Source organism: Phyllobates terribilis, unplaced genomic scaffold (genome assembly GCF_046119375.1).
Source record: "Phyllobates terribilis strain yellow unplaced genomic scaffold, ASM4611937v1 Scaffold_11__3_contigs__length_659146591, whole genome shotgun sequence".
NCBI classification, from domain to species: Eukaryota; Metazoa; Chordata; class Amphibia; order Anura; family Dendrobatidae; genus Phyllobates; species Phyllobates terribilis.
The window spans coordinates 415,321,474-415,341,261 of NW_027362771.1; the positions used below are offsets into that span (position 1 = coordinate 415,321,474).

Below are 19,788 nucleotides of genomic sequence, written 5' to 3' on the forward strand. Positions count from 1 at the left end.
GAAAAGTGGAAAGTAATTGTGGGGTCTGATCTGTGGCACTGACCTTTAGGGTGTGAATTTCGAGCTCTGAAATAATTTTGGGGTCTGATCTAAAATAAAGGTGTTATCCAGGCGTTATAAGAATCGCTGTTGAGATCAATTCCCTCCCTCTCTCAATTTGAGGGCCATATACCGGGGGCAATAAACCCGGAACATTCCAAAGAAAATGTGTATTCCGACAAACCACATTCTGTTATAGCTAAAATGTATCCAACTATGTAGCACAGTTAAATACAATCCCATTACAATTAAACGGGGTTGTCCCATGTCAATATAGTCACCGATCCAAGGGACCCCAACCAATCAAGAGAACTGGGGACCCAAAGGCCTCTGTAAATGAAGCATGTGCGATCACCTACAATGTCTATAACTCCTACAGACAGGCAATGGATCCGTGATCGCATGTGCTTACTAATGCTTCGCTCACACGGGGAACTTTGGGTCCCTAGTTCTCAGGATCAGTGGGGGGGTCCCAGCAGCTGAACCCCGGCAATCATACACGTATTACTTATCTGGTGCATATGTGATAAATGTTGTTTATGGAGCAACCCCTTTAAAAGGTCATGGGTCTTCAGAGTGAATGCCCTAATCTGTTTTAGTCGATCCTACGCAAGGATACTTTTAAAAATGGTTTTCCACTTTCAGTAAAGTGGATCCCAAATGCTCTAAAATAACAAACAGGTGCTTACCCTTCCCGGGCCCAGAGCCAGGTTCCCTGCCACAGTGATTTCACCAACAGTGTGCATGATTAATATAGGCAATCAATAAGCTTGGAGACTCCTGCTGCTTACCTTGGCAGAGCCGCCGAGTGCAGTGACTGGCTACAGCGATGATGCGCACTGTGGATGTAATGTCACCACTGCAGCCAAAACACCGACGCAAACAGAAGGAAGCAGATGGCGCTGGACCTGGGGAGGGTGATTACCTAATTTGTTTTTTTAACAGGGTTTCACCTTGCAAAAGGTGCTCCAATCAGGCTCTCTCCATAAGCCTAAATAACACTTCATATAAATAACTGGTTCACACGTAGAATTGTATTCCAATGCTTCTGTATAAAATGTACAATAATGTCCATTACAGCAGAATGACATACAGTGCAGACAATCATCCACGTGTATTTCCAAGGAATTGTACTTTTTCCACAAGAGTTCATGGAGTTTGCAGAGACGCTGAAGTCAATATAGGCTACCTCAGCTGTACTGACATTTCCCAGCTTGTGGTTCCTCAGTTCATTATGGGTTTGAATCATAAAAATTATGCGACCACCTCAACCGATAAAACTATTTCAGATAATTATATACTAACTATTTTTAGCAATATACATATAAGTACAGAACAAATATTACTGTAAAAAAAACACTTTTCGAACAGTGTTACCAGAGTGATAATATATATATATATATTACACATTCCACCTTTTGTGTCTCCCCCATTTCCTCATAGACTGTAAGCTTGCGAGCAGGGCCCTCACTCCTTTCGATATGAGATATGTTTATTCTGTATTGTTTGTATAAGTCCCCCCTAAAATTTGAAAAATACACACACACACACACACACACACACACACACACACACACACACACACACACACACACACACACACACACACACACACACACACACACACATCTATCTACCCACAACCCCTGGCAAAAATTATGGAATCACCGGGCTCGGAGGATGTTCATTCAGTTGTTTCGTTTTGTGCCATGTCTGTGATCTGCTTTTTTTTTCAAAAACATTAAAGTCATTTCAAATGGCAACTTTAGGGCTTTAACCGGTTCCCGACCGCCCACTGTAGATAAACGTCGGCGCTTGCCGGGCTCTGTGCAGCGCCGACGTTTAAAAATGGTGGGTGGTCTCGCAGCGCTCAGGACCCCCAGGGTCCTGCAAGCGCTGCGATTCCGGTGCAGAGCGTTAGCTCTGACAGGGGACATCATCGGGACCTGATTAGATCAGGTCCCAGTGATGTTAACCCTTAGCTGTCTTCTATATGCTGTGATCTATTGTGATCGCGGCATATAGGAGACAGCAGGAGGAGAGGGGGTCGTCAACTTACCTCTCCGAAGACCTCCGAGTCCTTCCAGGACCTGGGGTTGCTATGGCAGCTGGAGGTCACATGACCGCCTCCAGCTCTGCCATATATGGTGTCCTGTCTGGCTCAGCTGCAGCTGTAGCCAGACAGGAGACTCTGACTGAAACAGTCAGGGAAGATCTCATGTAATGTAATATATGTCTATTACATTACATGAGATCAGAGATCAGAAAAATAAAAATTATTGTCCCATACAGGGACTAAGAAAAAATGTGAAAAAAAGTAAAAAAAAAGTTTTTAAACTATTAATAAAAAAAATCACAAAATAAATAAAAATAAATAAATAAAATATTAAACCAATAAATCCGTATATTTTTACAAAACCAAAAAAAGTACACATATTTGGCATCGCCGCGTCCGAAACAACCCGAGCTATAAAACTGTCACACTAATTAACTCCTTCTGTGCACACCGTAATAAAAATAAATAAAAAACAAAGCAAAAAAATATGCTTTTTCATCATATTGCCAAACAAAAAGTGGAAAAAAATGCGATCAAAAAACAAAATAGAAATAAAAATGGTACCACTGAAAACGTCATCTTGTTAGGCAAAAAAAAAGCCGCCATACAGCTCCATCAGCCGAAAAATAAAAAAGTTATAGCGCTCAGAATAAAGCAATGCAAAAAAAATATTTTTTTCTATAAAATAGTTTGTGTAAAAGCGCCAAAACATAAAAAAAATACAGTAAGTGTAGTATCGCTGTAAACGTACTGACCCGAAGAATAACGCTGCCTGATCACTTTTACCACACGCAGAACGGCATAAAAAAAAAACTCAAAAAACAATTCCTGAATTGTTTGTTTTTGTTAATTTTACCTCCCAAAAAACGGAATAGAAAGCAATCAAAAAATGTCACGTCCCCAAAAATGGTACCAATAAAAATGTCAACTCGTCCCGCAAAAAACAAGCCGTCACATGACTCTGTCGGCCGAAATATGGAAAAATTATAGCTCTCAAAATATGGTGATGCAAAAACTAGATTTTGCAAAAAAAGCGTCTTTTAGTGTGTGACAGCTGTCAGTCATAAAAACCCGATATCAATCTGGTATCTCTGTAATCACACCGACCCGAAGAATAAAGTAATCTAATCAGTTATATCACACTAGGAACGGCGTAAAAAATAAATAAAACCAATTCTTCACCTGCTACTGATTTGTTTATTATGTCCCCAAAGATCCCAGTAAGGCTCTGCCCACATTTATCCTGTGCTCTGCGCTGAGCACTTACACCAGAGTTTCCGTGTAAATCTCTGAAATACATGATTCAGCCGGAACCCATGACGGAAGATTCCCTGTAATGAGACAGATATAGGCCACTGTGGACGCCGTCTAGCCTGGGATCCCACGGTGTCATTTGTTTTAGGCGTGCATAAAAGTGCGGTTGGCCACAGTTTTGTGCACTTCTGAAAAAAAGGACACCGCTACACAGAGGCCAGACGGTGTCCAGAGTAACTCTGCTGCCTCATTACAGTGAATGGATCCTGCAGGGGTTTCATCTGAATTACATCACTTGGAAATTTAGATGGAAACCCCGATGTAAGTGCTCAGCCTAGAGCGCCGGATAAATGTTACGTAAAATGTTCCCAATAAAAGCTTCAACTCAGTCCTCAAAAAAAGCTAGTCCCCACTCAGGTCCGTCATCTGTTAAAAATATAAGGGACTTCCAAGTTACTGGTAGCAGAAAGGCTCTGGAAAAGCAAAATGACCCTTGCCCCCCAAAAGAAATTCAGAAAATTTTGTGCTCCCAAATCCAAATGCCTATTCTACAATAATTTGTTCTCCAATTGTCAAATAGCACTCCGTCCCCCCCAGATCTCACCGTATGGCTAAGCGGTACGATACAGCCACATATGGGGTATTGACACTTTTAGAAGAAATTGTGTGACACATTTCGGCACCATTTTTACCCATTGCCCTGTGTGAAAATGTAAAATCTGAGGGTAAAACATTTTTTTGTGGTAAAAATATAATTATGATTTTTTCACTGCCCAATGGTATAAATTTAAAAATTAAAAAATACTCACTACTTCCCTAGATGAATTCCTTGAGAGGTGTAGTTTACAAAATGGGGTCATTTGTGGAGGTTTCTGCTGTTTTGGCATGTCAGCGACTCTTCAAATGTGACATGGTGTCTGCTGCCTATCCCAGCCAACATAGCGCTCCTTTCTCTTCCGAACCCTGCCGTACACCAAAGCAGTGGTTTTCCCCCACATATGGGATATCGGCGTACTCAGGAGAAATTGTACAACAAATTTCATGGTGCAATTTCTCCGGTTACCCTTATGATAATGCAAAATTAGGGGATGAAAAACATTTTTTATGGGAAAAATGTGAAAATTTTATTTTCACGGCTCAATATTATAAACTTCTGTGAAGCAGCTGGGGGTGCAAGGTGCTCACCACACATCTAGATAAGTTCCCTAAGGGGTCTAGTTTCCAAAATGGTGGCACTTGTGGGGGGTTTCCGCTGTTTAGACACATTAGGGGCTCCACAAATGTGACATGGCGTCCGCTAATTATTCAAACAAATTTTACATTCAAAAAGTCAAATGGCGCTCCTTCCCTTTCAAACCCTGCCATGCGCCCAAACAGTAATTTGCCTCCACATATGGGGTATCAGCGTGTTCAGGAGAAATTGCACAACAAATTTCATGGTGCAATTTATCCTATTACCCTTATGATAATGCAAAATTAAGGGATGAAAAACGGTTTTGTGGGAAAAATGTGAAAATTTTATTTTCACGGCTCAATATTATAAACTTCTGTGAAGCAGCTGGGGGTGCGAGGTGCTCACCACACATCTAGATAAGTTCCCTAAGGGGTCTAGTTTCCAAAATGGTGTCACTTGTGGGGGGTTTCCACTGTTTAGGCACATCAGGAGCTCTCCAAAAGCAACATGGCGTCTGCTAATTATTCAGACAAATTTTACATTCAAAAAGTCTAATGGCGCTCCTTCCCTTCCGAACCCTGCAGTGCGCCCAAACAGTGGTTTTCCCTCACATATGGGGTATCCGCACGCTCAAGAGAAATTGCACAAAAAAATTTGGGGTCCATTTTTTCCTGTTACCCCTGTGAAAATAAAAAAAATTGGGTCTAAAGTAACATTTTTGTGAAAAAAGTTAAATGTTAATTTTTTTTTTCCACATTCCAAAAATTCCTGTGAAGCACCTGAAGGGTTAATAAAGTTCTTGAATGTGGTTTTGAGCACCTTGAGGGGTGCAGTTTTTAGAATGGTGTCAATTTTGGGTATTTTCTGTCATAAAGACCCCTCAAAGTGACTTCAAATATGATGTGGTCCCTAAAAAAATGTTTTTGTAAATTTTGTTGGAAAAATGAGAAATCGCTGGTCAACTTTTAACCCTTATAGCTCCCTAACAAAAAAAAATTTTGGTTCCAAAATTGTGCTGATGTAAAGTAGACATGTGGGAAATGTTATTTATTAACTATTTTGTGTGACATATCTCTCTGATTTAAGGGCATGAAAATTCAAAGTTTGAAAATTGCAAAATTTTCTAAATTTTCGCCAAATTTCCGATTTTTTCACAAATAAACGCAAGTTATATGGAAGAAATTTTACCACTATCATGAAGTACAATATGTCATGAAAAAACAGTCTCAGAATCAGGGGAATACGTTGAAGCGTTCCAGAGTAATTACTTCATAAAGTGACAGTGGTCAGAATTGAAAAAAATGGCCCGGTCACGAAGGCAAAAACAGGCTCTGGCGCGAAGTGGTTAAGAAACACAAAGAAATCAAGATTAAAAATATGGTACTCAGTAAGGGTATTTTTTTTCAGACCAAGCAGAGGGAAAAATTATGGAATCACTAAATTCTGAGGAAAAATTATGGAATCATGAAAAACAAACACACAAAAGAACACTCCAATACATCACTAGTATTTTGTTGCACCACCTCTGGCTTTAATAACAGCTTGCAGTCTCTGAGGCATGGACTTAATGAGTGACAAACAGTACTCTTCATCAATCTGACTCCAACTTTCTCTGATTGCTGTTGCCAGATCAGCTTTGCAGGTTGGAGCCTTGTCATGGACCATTTTCTTCAACTTCCACCAAAGTTTTCAATTGGATTGAGATCCGGACTATTTGCAGGCCATGACATTGACCTTATGGGTCTTCTTTCAAGGAATGTTTTCACAGTTTTTGCTCTATGGCAGGATGCATTATCATCTTGAAAAATGATGTCATCATCTCCAAACATCCTTTCAATTGATGGGATAAGAAAACTGTCCAAAATATTAATGTAAACTTGGGCATTTATTGAAGATGTAATGACAGCCATCTCCCCAGTGCCTTCACCTGACATGCAGCCCCATATCATCAATGACTGTGGAAATTTGAATGTTCTCTTCATGTAGTCATCTTTATAAATCTCATTGGAACGGCACCAAACAAAAGTTCAGCATCATCACCTTGCCCAATGCAGATTCGCGATTCATCACTTGAATATGACTTTCCTCCAGTCATCCACAGTCCACAATTGCTTTTCCTTAGCCCATTGTAACCTTGTTTTTTCTGTTTAGGTGTTAATGATAGCTTATGTTTAGCTTTTCTGTATGTAAATCCCATTTCCTTTAGGCGGTTTCTTACAGTTAGGTCACAGACATTGACTCCAGTTTCCTCCCATGCGTTCCTCATTTGTTTTGTTGTGCATTTCCTGTTTTGGAGACATATTGCTTTAAGTTTCTGGTCTTGACGCTTTGATGTCTTCCTTGGTCTACCAGTATGTTAGCCTTCAACAACCTTCCCATGTTGTTCGTATTTGGTCCAGATTTTAGACACAGCTGACTGTGAACAACCAACATCTTTTGCAACATTGCGTGATGATTTACCTTCTTTTAAGAGTTTGATAATCCTCTCCTTTGTTTCAATTGACATCTTTCGTGTTGGAGCCATGATTCATGTCAGTCCACTTTCTGCAACAGCTCTCCAAGGTGTGATCACTCCTTTTTAGATTTTAGATGCAGACTAATGAGTAGATCTAATTTGACGCAGGTGTTAGTTTTGGAAATGAAAATTTACAGGGCGATTCCATAATTTTTTCCGTCTGATTGGTCTGAAAAAAATTACTCTTACTCAGTACCATATTTTTTATCTTGATTTCTTTTTGTGTTTCTTAAAGCCCTAAAGTTGCTATTTGATATGACTTTAGTTTTGTGCCATGTCTGATCTGCTTTTTTTCCCAACAACATTAAACAACGGAATGAACATCCTCCGAGCCTGGTGATTCCATAATTTTTGCCAGGGGGTGAGAGAGTGAGAGATAGAGTGAGATATATTACACACACACATATATACATACAGTCATGGCCAAAAGTTTTGAGAATGACACCAAAATTATATTTTCACATGATCTGCTGGCCTCTGGTTTTTATTAGTGTTTGTCTGATGTTTATATCACATACAGAAATATAATTGCAATCATATTATGAGTACCAATAGTTTATATTGACAGTTAGAATGAGTTAATGCAGCAAGTCAATATTTGCAGTGTTGCCCCTTCTTCTTCAAGACCTCTGTAATTCTCCCTGGCATGCTCTCAATCAACTTTTGGACCAAATCCTGACTGATAGCAGTCCATTCTTGCATAATCAATGCTTGCATTTTGCCAGAATTTGTTGGTTTTTGTTTGTCCACCCGTCTCTTGATGATTGACCACAAGTTCTCAATGGGATTAAGATCAGGGGAGTTTCCAGGCCATGGACCCAAAATCTCTATGTTTTGTTCCATGAGCCATTTAGTTATCACCTTTTCTTTATGGCAAGGTGCTCCATCATGCTGGAAAAGGCATTGTTGGGTGCCAAACTGCTCTTGGACGGTTGGGAGAAGTTGCTCTTGGAGGACATTCTGGTACCATTCTTTATTCATGGCTGTGTTTTTAGGCAAGACTGTGAGTGAGCCGATTCCCTTGGCTGAGAAGCAACCCCACACATGAATGGTTTCAGGATGCTTTACAGTTGGCATGAGACAAGTCTGGTGGTAGCGCTCACCTCTTCTTCTCCGAATAAGCTGTTTTCCAGATGTCCCAAACAATCGAAAAGGGGATTCATCAGAGAAAATGACTTTGCCCCAGTCCACTCCCTGTACCTTTAGCAGAATATCAGTCGGTCCCTGATGTTTTTTCTGGAGAGAAGTGGCTTCTTTGCTGCCCTCCTTGAAACCAGCCCTTGCTCAAAGAGACTCCGCCTCACAGTGCGTGCAGAAGCACTCATACCAGCCTGCTGCCATTCCTGAGCAAGCTCGGCACTGCTGGTAGTCCGATCCCGAAGCTGAAACAGTTTTAAGATACGGTCCTGGCTCTTGCTGGTCTTTCTTGGGCGCCCTGGAGCCTTTTTGACAACAATGGAAGCTCTCTCCTTGAAGTTCTTGATGATGCGATAGATTGTTGACTGAGGTGCAATCTTTGTAGCTGCGATACTCTTCCGTGTTAGGCCATTTTTGTGCAGTGCAATGATGGCTGCACGTGTTTCTTTAGAGATAACCATGGTTAACTGAAGAGAAACAATGATACCAAGAACCAGCCTCCTTTTAAAGTGTCCAGTGATGTCATTCTTACTTAATCATGACTGATTGATCGCCAGCCCTGTCCTCATCAACACCCACACCTGTGTTAATCGATCAATCGCTAAAACGATGTTAGCTGCTCCTTTTAAGGCAGGACTGCAATGATGTTGAAATGTGTTTTGGGGGTTAAAGTTCATTTTCTGGGCAAATATTAACTTTGCAAGTACAGTAATTGCTGTTAAGCTGATCACTCTGACATTCAGGAGTATATGCAAATTGCCATTACAAAAAATGAAGCAGTAAACTTTGGAAAAATTACTATTTGTCTGATTCTCAATACTTTTGGCCATGACTGTACACAGTGCATTGTGAAAGTATTTGGCCCCCTTGAACTTTTCTACCTTTTGCCACATTTCTGGCTTCAAAGATATTAAATTCAAATTTTTTTGGGAAGAATCAACAAGTCGGACACAATCGTGAAGTGGAACGAACTTTATTGGATATTTTAAACTTTTTTAACAAATTAAAAATTGAAAAGTGGGGCGTGCAATATTATTCGGCATCCTTGAGTTAATACTTTGCAGCGCCACCTTTTGCTGCGATTACAGCTGCAAGTCGCTTGGGGTATGTCTATCAGTTTTGCACATTGAGAGGCTGAAATTCATGCCCATTCTTCCTTGCAAAACAGCTTGAGCTCATTGAGGTTGGATGGAGGGCGTTTGTGAACAGCAGTTTTCAGCTCTTTCCACAGATTCTCGATTGGATTCAGGTCTGGACTTTGACTTGGCCATTCTAACACCTGGATACATTTATTTTTGAACCATTCCATTGTAGATTTTGCTTTATGTTTGAAATCATTGTCTTGTTGGAAGATAAATCTCCGTCCCAGTCTCAGGTCTTTTGCAGACTCCAACAGGTTTTCTTCCAGAATGGTCCTGTATTTGGCTCCGTCCATCTTCCTATCAATTTTAACCATCTTCCCTGTCCCTGCTGAAGAAAAGCAGGCCCAAACCATAATGCTGCTGCCACCACCATGTTTGACAGTGGGGATGGTGTTTTGAGGGTGAAGAGCTGTGTTGCTTTTATGCCAAACATATCGTTTTGCATTGTGGCCAAAAAGTTTGATTTTGATTTCATCTGACCAGAGCACCTTATTCCACATGTTTGGTGTGTCTCCCAGGTGGCTTGTGGCAAACCTCAGATGAGACTTTTTATGGATATCTTTGAGAAATCGCTTTCTTCTTGCCACTCTTCCATAAAGGCCAGATTTGTGCAGTGTACGACTGATTGTTGTCCTATGGACAGACTCTCCCGCCTCAGCTGTAGATCTCTGCAGTTCATCCAGAGTGATCATGGGCCTTTTGGCTGCATCTCTGATCAGTCTTCTCCTTGTTCGAGATGAAAGTTTAGAGGGACGGCCGGGTCTTGGTAGATTTGCAGTGGTCTGATACTCCTTCCATTTCAATATGATCACTTACACAGTGCTCCTTGAGATGTTTAAAACTTGGGAAATCTTTTTGTATCCAAATCCGGCTTTAAACTTCGCCACAACAGTATCTCGGACCTGCCTGGTGTGTTCCTTGGTCTTCATGATGCTCTCTGCACTTGAAACAGAACCCTGAGACTATCACAGAGAAGGTGCATTTATACGGAGACTTTATTACACACAGGTGGATTCTATTTATCATTACTAGTCATTTAGGACAACATTGGATCATTCAGAGATCCTCACTGAACTTCTGGAGTGAGTTTGCTGCATTCAAAGTAAAGGGGCCGAATAATAGAGCACGCCCCACTTTTCAGTTTTTAATTTGTTAAAAAAGTTTAAAATATCCAATAAATTTCGTTCCACGTCACGATTGTGTCCCACTTGTTGTTGATTCTTCCCCAAGCCAGAAATGTTGGGATATCCTTCCACAAGCTTCTCACAATAGTTGCTCGGAATTTGGGCCCATTCCTCCTGACAAAACTGCTGAACTGATTCAGGTTTGTAGGTCGCCTTGCTCGCACCTGCCTTTTCAGCTTTGCCCATAAAATTTCAATAGGATTGAGATAAGGACTTTGTGATGGCCACTCCAAAACATTGACTTTGTTATCCTTAAGCCCCTTTACCATTTTGGCAGTATGCTTCGGGTCATTGTCCATTTGGAAGACCCATTTCCACCCAAGCTCTAACTTCCTGGCTGATGTCTTGAGATGCTGCTTCAGTATTGCCACATAATCTTCTTTTCTCATGATGCCATCTATTTTGTAAAGTGCACCAGTCCCTCCTGCAGCAAAACAACTCCACAACATGATGCTGCCACCCCCGTGTTTAACAGCTGGGATGGTGTTAGACTTCCAGCCTTCTCCCTTTTTTAAAATTGTACCCAAAAATGAGCCAGACTTGTGCAAATCCACAATTCTCTTCCTAATATCTTGGCTAATTTCTTTAGACTTTCCCATGATGCTACACAAAGAAGCAGTGTGTTTCAGGTGTGCATTAAAATACATCCACAGGTGTGTCTAATTAACTCAGATGTTGCCAAAAAAACTATCAGAAGCTTCCAAACACATATCATCATCATATGGGCAGTCCAGAATTGTTTAAAGGCATAGTAATCTTAGGGTATGTAAACTTTTGACTTTGTAGTAATAATAATGCCTTAAAACATTCTCACTCTCTCGCTCTCTCATTATTCTGGCATTTGGCAAATATTAAAAATTATGGTAATCCTAATTGTCCTAAAACGGGAAAGGATTACTCTGATTTTATGTCAGATATTGAGAAAAACATGCAAATGTGTCTTCATATAGTGTATGTAAACTTCTGGTTTCAACTGCATATATCTCACATCTTATCGTTACTGTTTATAGAATAGCTCATAATAATATCTAATACTAAACATAGTATATGTTGACAGAACAAAACAGAAAAAAAAACACCATTTACAATTGTTATCATTTATTTTTTTTAACACATTTTTTATTTAAACCTCTAGGGCTAATTTAATGCAGCATATATATCCAGCAACAATTCCTTTTTCAATAGCAAGACCTCCACTTCATGTTGATCCCTGCCTCCTCTAATATCAGCCACCTCAGTTCACACTGCCGATGTCAGTGTTCAAAAAATGTCTAGCAACAGTTGTTTTAGCATAACTCTTCTATGTTTAGTATTGGATATATTAATATGAGCTCTGTCGGGACTTATATTGTATGTAGAGAGGCTATGTGGCGTCTCATACTGTATCCAAGGGGGCTATATGGGTGCTCACACTGTATACAGGGGGGCCATGTAGGGGCTCCTACTGTATACAGGGGGGGGCTATTTGTGGGCTTATACTGTATATAGAGGCTATGTGGGTGCCCAATACTGTATATAGATAGGCTATGTGGGGGCCTCATTGTATATAGGGGGCTATGATGAGGCTCATACTGTATATAGGGGGCTATGATGAATGTATGATCAATGTATATAGGGGCTATGTGGATGCTCACACTGTATATGGGTAGGCTACGTGGGGCTCACAGTATATAAGGGGCTACGATGGGGCTCATACTGTATGTAGGGGACCATATGTCGGCTTTTATGATTTATAGTGGGGCTGTGTGTGCGCTCAGACGGTATATAGGGAGATGTCAGCATACATACTTCTCAATATTAAGTGATACAATTAATGTAAAAAAAAAAAAGTGTTAATCTTAATTTCAGCCTATTGGTTTGGACCTCCACAACAGTCAAGGTGTCTCATGTGGCCCCTCTGGAAAACTAATTGCCCACCCCTGATTTAAACCCATAATGAACTAGGAAACCACAAGCTTGAGAAAGGGATGTGACCCAAAACATCTCTACAGCGGAGGTAACTGACAGCAGCATCTCTGCAAACTCTGAACTTGTGGAAATAGGAGAATTCCTTGGAAATACACGTGGGTGATTATCTGGCAATACTATATGCCGTCATTCTGCTGTAATGGACATTATTGTATATTTTATAAAAAAGCAACTGCATACAATTCTACATGAGCACCAGTTACTTATATGAAACCTATTTTTTTTTTATTTTTAGGTATTTTAGAGTATTTGGAGTCTAATTTCTTGAAAGTGGAACAAACATTAAAAAAAAAAAAAACATTTTCTCTCAATTGCTACTTAATAGTCACAGCACACTTACCGGTTCTTAAGACTTTTCGAAAGCTTTTCTGCTTCTTCAACTGATTTTAAGATGGTGCTAGGTCCAAGTAAGGATTTAAAGTAGTCCTAGAATTAAATAGTCCGTCTGTGAGTGCTGCATCTATTACTGCATATATTAATGGTGCAACTTGTCAGCAGGCAGTGATTATAGAAATCGTATGGAGTCGGGAAGGAATTTTTTTCCCCAATGTGGAGCTTAGTGTTTGCCACATGGGTTTTGTTTTGCCTTCCTCTGGATCAACAAGTTAGGCTATGGGTTGGACTAGATGGACTTAGCCTGCCTTCAACCTTAAAAACTATGTTACTATGTTAGGAGTACTGATCATATCTAAAAGGTCTGAAGCATAAATATATAGAATTATTAATATACTTGTTATCAAAGGTGTTCTGATCTCCAGACACCAGCCTCAGCAGGGCAACCCCACTTCCAGCTAATGTACAAATAAGAAAAGGTTTCCATTGCAGGCTTGTGACCAGTGCAGGGCGGGCCAAAGGGGGCTGGATAATTGGCTCAGTTCAATTTCTAAGCCAGCTACATTTTCTGTCCCAGCTAGCTAACACAGGCAGAAAATGGGACTGGCTTAGCTACCAAAAAGAGCCAGTTAACCATCCCCTTTCACCTATACAACAAGTTCTCCTTGTCGAATTCAAGTCAGAACTGGGACTGATGCCGGTATCCAGAAATCAGACTCCTTTAATTAGTATTAAAGGGAACTGGTAACCAGGTTTTCCCCATAAAATGTAAGCCCAGTCCCTGTAAGCCCTCATGTACAACATACTAGAATTCTGTATACAAGTCCTCAATGTGCTCTGTATAACACATAAAATAGCTTTTATTATACTTGCCTATGGCTCGGTTTGGTCTGATGGGCGTCTCTGGTCTTGAATTGGCGCCTCCTTTCTTCTTACTATCACAATCCTCCTTCCCTGCTTCATGTGCATGATGCAACCTACGTCATCCAGTGTCCTCCATCGCGCTCCTGCGCTGGCGCACTTCTCTCAGCACTGCCGAGGGCAGAGCGAAGTACTGTAATGTGCATGCGCAGGAAAAGGTAAAAGAGCACCAATTTCCCGTAGGTAAAGCCAGCGCATGCGCACTTTAGTGCTTTTCTCTGCCCTCAGCAGGGCTGAGAGAAGTGCGCCTGCGCAAGAGTGTGTGGAAGACATGGGACGCATCATCCACACAAAGTAGAGAAGGAGGACGGCGATTGGAAGAAGAAAGGAGGTGCTGGAACAAGACCAGAGACGCCCTACTTTATATAGGGAAAACCGAGTGACAAGTTCCCTTTAAACACGGAGATTTAATAAACAAACTGCATCAAAATTCTGCAGTTTGTACCAAATAGATTACATGATCTTGACACTTTTTGCACCTTCCTTACAATTATTAAGACAATATTGATAAATCTCTTACAATGTTTATACAAATACAGTTAGGTCCATATATATTTGGACAGAGACCACATTTTTCTAATTTTGGTTCTAGACATTACCACAATGAATTTTAAACAAAACAATTCAGATACAGTTGAAGTTCAGACTTTCAGCTTTCATTTGAGGGTATCCACATTAAAATTGAATGAAGGGCTTAGGAGTTTCAGCTCCTTAACATGTGCCACCCTGTTTTTAAAGGGACCAAAAGTAATTGGACATTTGAATCCAAGGCTATTTCATGGACAGGTGTGGGCAATCCCTTCGTTACGTCATTCTCAATTAAGCAGATAAAAGGCCTGGAGTTGATTTGAGGTGTGGTGCTTGCATTTGGAAAGTTTTTCTATGAAGTAAACATGCGGTCAAAGGAGCTCTCCATGCAGGTGAAACAAGCCATCCTTAAGCTGCAAAAACAGAAAAAACCCATCCGAGAAATTGCTACAATAATAGGAGTGACAAAATCTACAGTTTGGTACATCCTGAGAAAGAAAGAAAGCACTGGTGAACTCATCAATGCAAAAAGACCTGGGCACCCACGGAAGACAACAGTGGTGGATGATCACAGAATAATCTCCATGGTGAAGAGAAACTACTTCACAACAGCCAACCAAGTGAACAACACTTTCCAGGAGGTAGGCGTATCAATATCCAAATCTACCATAAAGAGAAAACTGCATGAAAGTAAATACAGAGGGTTCACTGCACGGTGCAAGCCACTCATAAGCATCAACAATAAAAAGGCTAGACTGGACTTTGCTAAAAAACATCTAAAAAAGCCAGCACTGTTCTGGAAGAACATTCTTTGGACAGATGAAACCAAGATCAACCTCTACCAGAATGATGGAAAGAGAAAAACATACCATATCATCTGTAAAACACGGCTGAGGCAGTGTGATGGCTTGGGCATGCATGGCTGCCAGTGGCACTGGGTCACTAGTGTTTATTGATGATGTGACATAGGACAGAAGAAGCCGAATGAATTCTGATGTATTCAGAGCCATACTGTGTGCTCAGATCCAGCCAAATGCAGCCAAACTGATTGGTTGTCGTTTCATACTACAGATGGACAATGACCCAAAACATAAAGCCAAAGCAACCCAGGAGTTTATTAAAGCAAAGAAGTGGAATATTCTTGAATAGACAAGTCAGTCACCTGATCGCAACCCAATTGAGCATGCATTTCACTTGTTAAAGGCTAAACTTCAGACAGAAAGGCCCACAAACAAACAGCAACTGAAAACCACCGCAGTGAAGGCCTGGCAGAGCATCAAAAAGGAGGAAACACAGCATCTGGTGATGTCCATGAGTTCAAGACTTCAGGCAGTCATTGCCAACAAAGGGTTTTCAACCAAGTACTAGAAATGAACATTTTATTTACAATTATTTAATCTGTCCAATTACTTTTGGTCCCTTTAAAAACAGGGTGGCACATGTTAAGGAGCTGAAACTCCTAAACCCTTCATCCAATTTTAATGTGGATACCCTCAAATGAAAGCTGAAAGTCTGAACTTCAACTGTATCTGAATTGTTTTGGTTAAAATTCATTGTGGTAATGTCTAGAACCAAAATTAGAAAAATGTTGTCTCTGTCCAACTATATATGGACCTAACTGTACCTCATTTAGGATTACAGACCATACAAAACTGCAAACAGTGGCTACATTGGTCACAAATAACATTACAAGTAGCAATACACAGTAAAAGAGTTATAGTGTACACAGCACAGCAGCAGACCTAGGCAACCTGTAAGCCGGGTACAGTGCCGCACCAATACCACATACAATGCAGCAGACACTTTTACTCTGCTGAGACACAAAGGTTCAGGGCAAAATTCTTTGGGTGCACAGTACAGATCTGGTAGAAGAGTCCTTAGACTACCTGTAAAATAAACCTTTAAAAACACTATACCTGGTTTTGCTTGAAATCCGACCTTTTTTTAACAAGTTCAAATACATACAAGAACTTCATATAGAGGACGTAAGCTTTCTCTTCATCTCTGTCAAGTCTGCATTCCTCTGCTTTCTGAAAGATCTTGCAGGCAGTGGAGACATAGCTGAATAAAAAATAAATGTATATTAACAAGATAGAACCGTGTTTGACAGGCAAATATAGAAAGAGAACACTGAGCAGCTGCTGATAACCATTTTTTCTGCTAAGCAAATGTATTATAAGGAGAGGGTGGGGCACCTGCTTGCGACTATTGCAAAGGCTCAGGAGGGGGTTTCCTGTGGGACTTCTATTAGGCCCCACTTGGACACTCTTTGTATGTTGGTAGAGTGCACTCTGTCTTTTGAGACTTTTATGCTCATTTATGTTTTTAGGTTGAAGTTGCCACTTATTTCAATAAGATTACACTACAGATTTTGTCCCAGGAAGAGAGAGACTGGCTAGAGGCTGCACCAGAAGAACTACAGGAGGCTGTGGCAGTGATGGCAAATGAGGCACCTGGCCGTGATGGATTTCCCATCGAATTGTACAAGTAGTTCAGAGATTTACTTCACCCTGATTAGTTACAGGTTTTCCAGCACGTTCTGACAGTAGGACAACTACCTGCCAATGTCTGAAGCCATTATTATAATTATTATTTAATGGCCTTCAGCTCGATCTCGAGCCATGGCGACTTGATGGATGAAAGCCATGTAGGAAGATCGATCTTGTGCAATCCTAGATAAGACGACCCTGGTGGACCTTCTCCGCTGTTATCTTGAGTGCATCAAGCCATTGGGTTGATGAGTCTTCCTCTTCACCTTGTTCCTTCTATTCTTCACAACATGATGTCCTTCTCCAGTGATTGCTCTCTTCGTATGTTGTGACAAAAGTAGGCAAGTCACAGCTTGGCGATTCTTGCTTCCAGTGACATGTCTGCGTTGATTTGTTCCAAAATTAATTTATTTAATCTTCTTGCCATCCATGGCATTGATAACATCCTTCTCCAACACCACATTTTGAAGGCATGGATTCTTCTTCTGTCTTGTTTCTTTATCATCCAGGTTTCGCATCCATATGTTACTAAAGAAAAGACCAGACTATGTATGAGCCATATCTTCATCGGCAGTGAAATGTTCCTCGATTTGAAGACCTTGTCCAGTGACTTGACTGTTGATTTGCCTACAGCTATTCTCCTACTGACGCCCGATGTCATTAATGAATCTTGAGTGATCATTGATCCTAGTAGGTTGAAGACCTTTACAACTTCCAGTTCATCGCAGTCCATCTTAAATGTGTCCTGGTCGTACCTAGCAGTAGTCAATATCTGTCTCTTTTGGAATCGAGTAGGAGTCCCATGTTCGCCATCAGTGACGTCCGTTTCAGCGGCTGGTCCAGTCCCCGCTCTATTGAACATGCGTTCTTGCCAGCTCGTCGCTACTCATTCAAGCCAGAGAAGGAATGCACAGTCACTGCGCACTCAAAGGAAATATAGCACTGTAAGGCCGGAGACACATTCGCGTGAGAGCATCCGATGGAATATGCTAATGACACTCGGCTCCTGCTCTGCTGCATGAGTGATCCGAGTGTCAGTGCTCTGTGCACTCTGATCCTCTCGCATGAGAGGATCGCACCACAGCTGTGGAGGAGACCGAGAAAGTAATTTCTCCATCTCCTCTGTTGCGGGCATCTGTGGGAATAGCAGTGCACTAGGGTGATATCAGAGTGCAGCGCAATGTTTCACACGCGCCCATAGACTTATATGGGTGTGTGCGATCTGAACTCTGCATGCAATCACAGCATGCTGCGGTTTTTATTCAATCTGATCTCAATTCGATCGGAGCTGAAAAAAAATGCATATGAGCACAGAATCATTGATTAACATTGGGCCGAATGCAATCCGATTTTTTATCGGATTGCATTTGTCCGATTTAATCGCAAGTGGGAGCAAGCCATAAGCATATAGCACATACGGAGCATGAGTTGGAATTGACAGCAGACGCATGCTCAGTAGAGCAGGGACTAGCCCAGCCCCTGAAATGGGCGTCACTGATGACACTGTTTCCGAGTGGGGAACGCAGCTGCGGCAATGACCGCAGCCTCTGCCCCCAGATGACGTCCCATTTGAGTATCCCAGCATGCACTGGTAATTCTCAAACAAAACATCAAAACGAAAGATTTATAAAAAAAAAAAAAAAAAAAGCAACGAGGATAGAGTAGAGGTGGGAACAGTAAGGAATTTTTAATTAACCCCTTTATGCTGTGGCCATTGTCCATTTTCTCCTCCCCTTCTTCCAAGAGCCATAACTTTATTTTTCTGTCCTCACAGCCGTAAGAGGACGTGTTTTTTGCGGGACAAGTTGTACTTTTAAATTACACCATTCATTTTTTCATGTGATGCACAGGAAAGCGGGGAAAAAATTCCAAGTGCGTTGAAATTACAAAAGAAGTGCAATTTCACAATTGTTTTTGTTTTTTTTTTTATTTACAATGTTCACTATATGGTAAAACTGACCTGCCAATATGATTCTCCAGGTCAGTACGAATACACTAGATTTCAAACATGCATTCTTTTTTTCATTTAAGTGGTAAAAAAAAAATAATAGAGATTAGTAAACAAAAAACCTTTTTTTTGTGTCACCATTTTCCGAGACCCGTAACGCTTTCATTTTTTCAGGATCTGGGGCTGTGTGATGACTTATTTTCTGCGGCCTGAGTGGACGTTTTTTACTGATACTATTTTGGGGTAATGCGATGTTTTGATCGCTTATTACTGCAATGATGAGGCAGGCCAAAAACGTAATTATGCGTTAAGAGTTTTTCCCCCCCATTAAGCCATTTGCTGATCGGATAAATTTATTTTATATTATGATAGATCGGACTTTCACGAACGCAGCAATAGCAAATTATGTGTATTTTCTTTAATCATTTTCTTTTTAATGGGGCAAAAGGGGGGTGATTTGAACTTGTGATTTTTATTCTTTCTTCACCTTTTACTGTATTTAATAGTCCCCATAGGGGACTTGAATCTGTGATCATCTGTCTGATGGCTTGTGCTATACATAGCAGTGCTATAAGTATAGCTAAAATCATGATCTCCTATGAACACGGGTCAGCTTTCACAAGAGGATCATAATGACAGGCATCGAGGGTCCTCAGCAGACCCCCAGCTGTCATGACAAACCATTGGTGCCCCTCGGTCACTTCACGGGTGCACCGATTGCCACATGGAATGACGCTTCACCCTGCCGGCGCGTGTTAGACCTTGCTGTCAGAGATTGACAACCAGATTTAAAAGCTGAGGGAAAATCTACCATCATGTGCTGGGAAAGATGTGTGCTCAGCGTGCGAAACTACATTAAAGTCATGGAGTCGGCATATAAAGTACCAGTATGTCATGTCTGTAAGGGGTTAAAGCAGATTAGATACAGGATTAGATTACAGTAGATAGACATTTAGGATTAAATTAAGACTTTGGTTTCGCCCCACCCCTTTAATGTTTTGTACAGTATCAACAGAAAAGTTTGAACAATTCTTTATGAATTCATGTATTTGAGATAATTATCACTTCAGATTATCTGTGTGTGAATGCAGTGCACGAGG

General features: G+C 40.9%; 1 protein-coding gene across 1 annotated transcript in view; it reads right to left on the minus strand.

Annotated features, from left to right (window-relative positions):
* Positions 1-19,788, minus strand: part of USP8 (ubiquitin specific peptidase 8) — an 80,462-nt gene that overhangs the window by 53,378 nt on the left and 7,296 nt on the right. The window contains exons 3-4 of the mRNA XM_073653099.1: positions 16,168-16,312; positions 12,810-12,895 (exon numbers count right to left, since the gene is read on the minus strand). Of these exons, the coding sequence (XP_073509200.1) occupies positions 12,810-12,895; positions 16,168-16,312 (231 nt within the window). The remainder of the gene's footprint in view (positions 1-12,809; positions 12,896-16,167; positions 16,313-19,788) is intronic.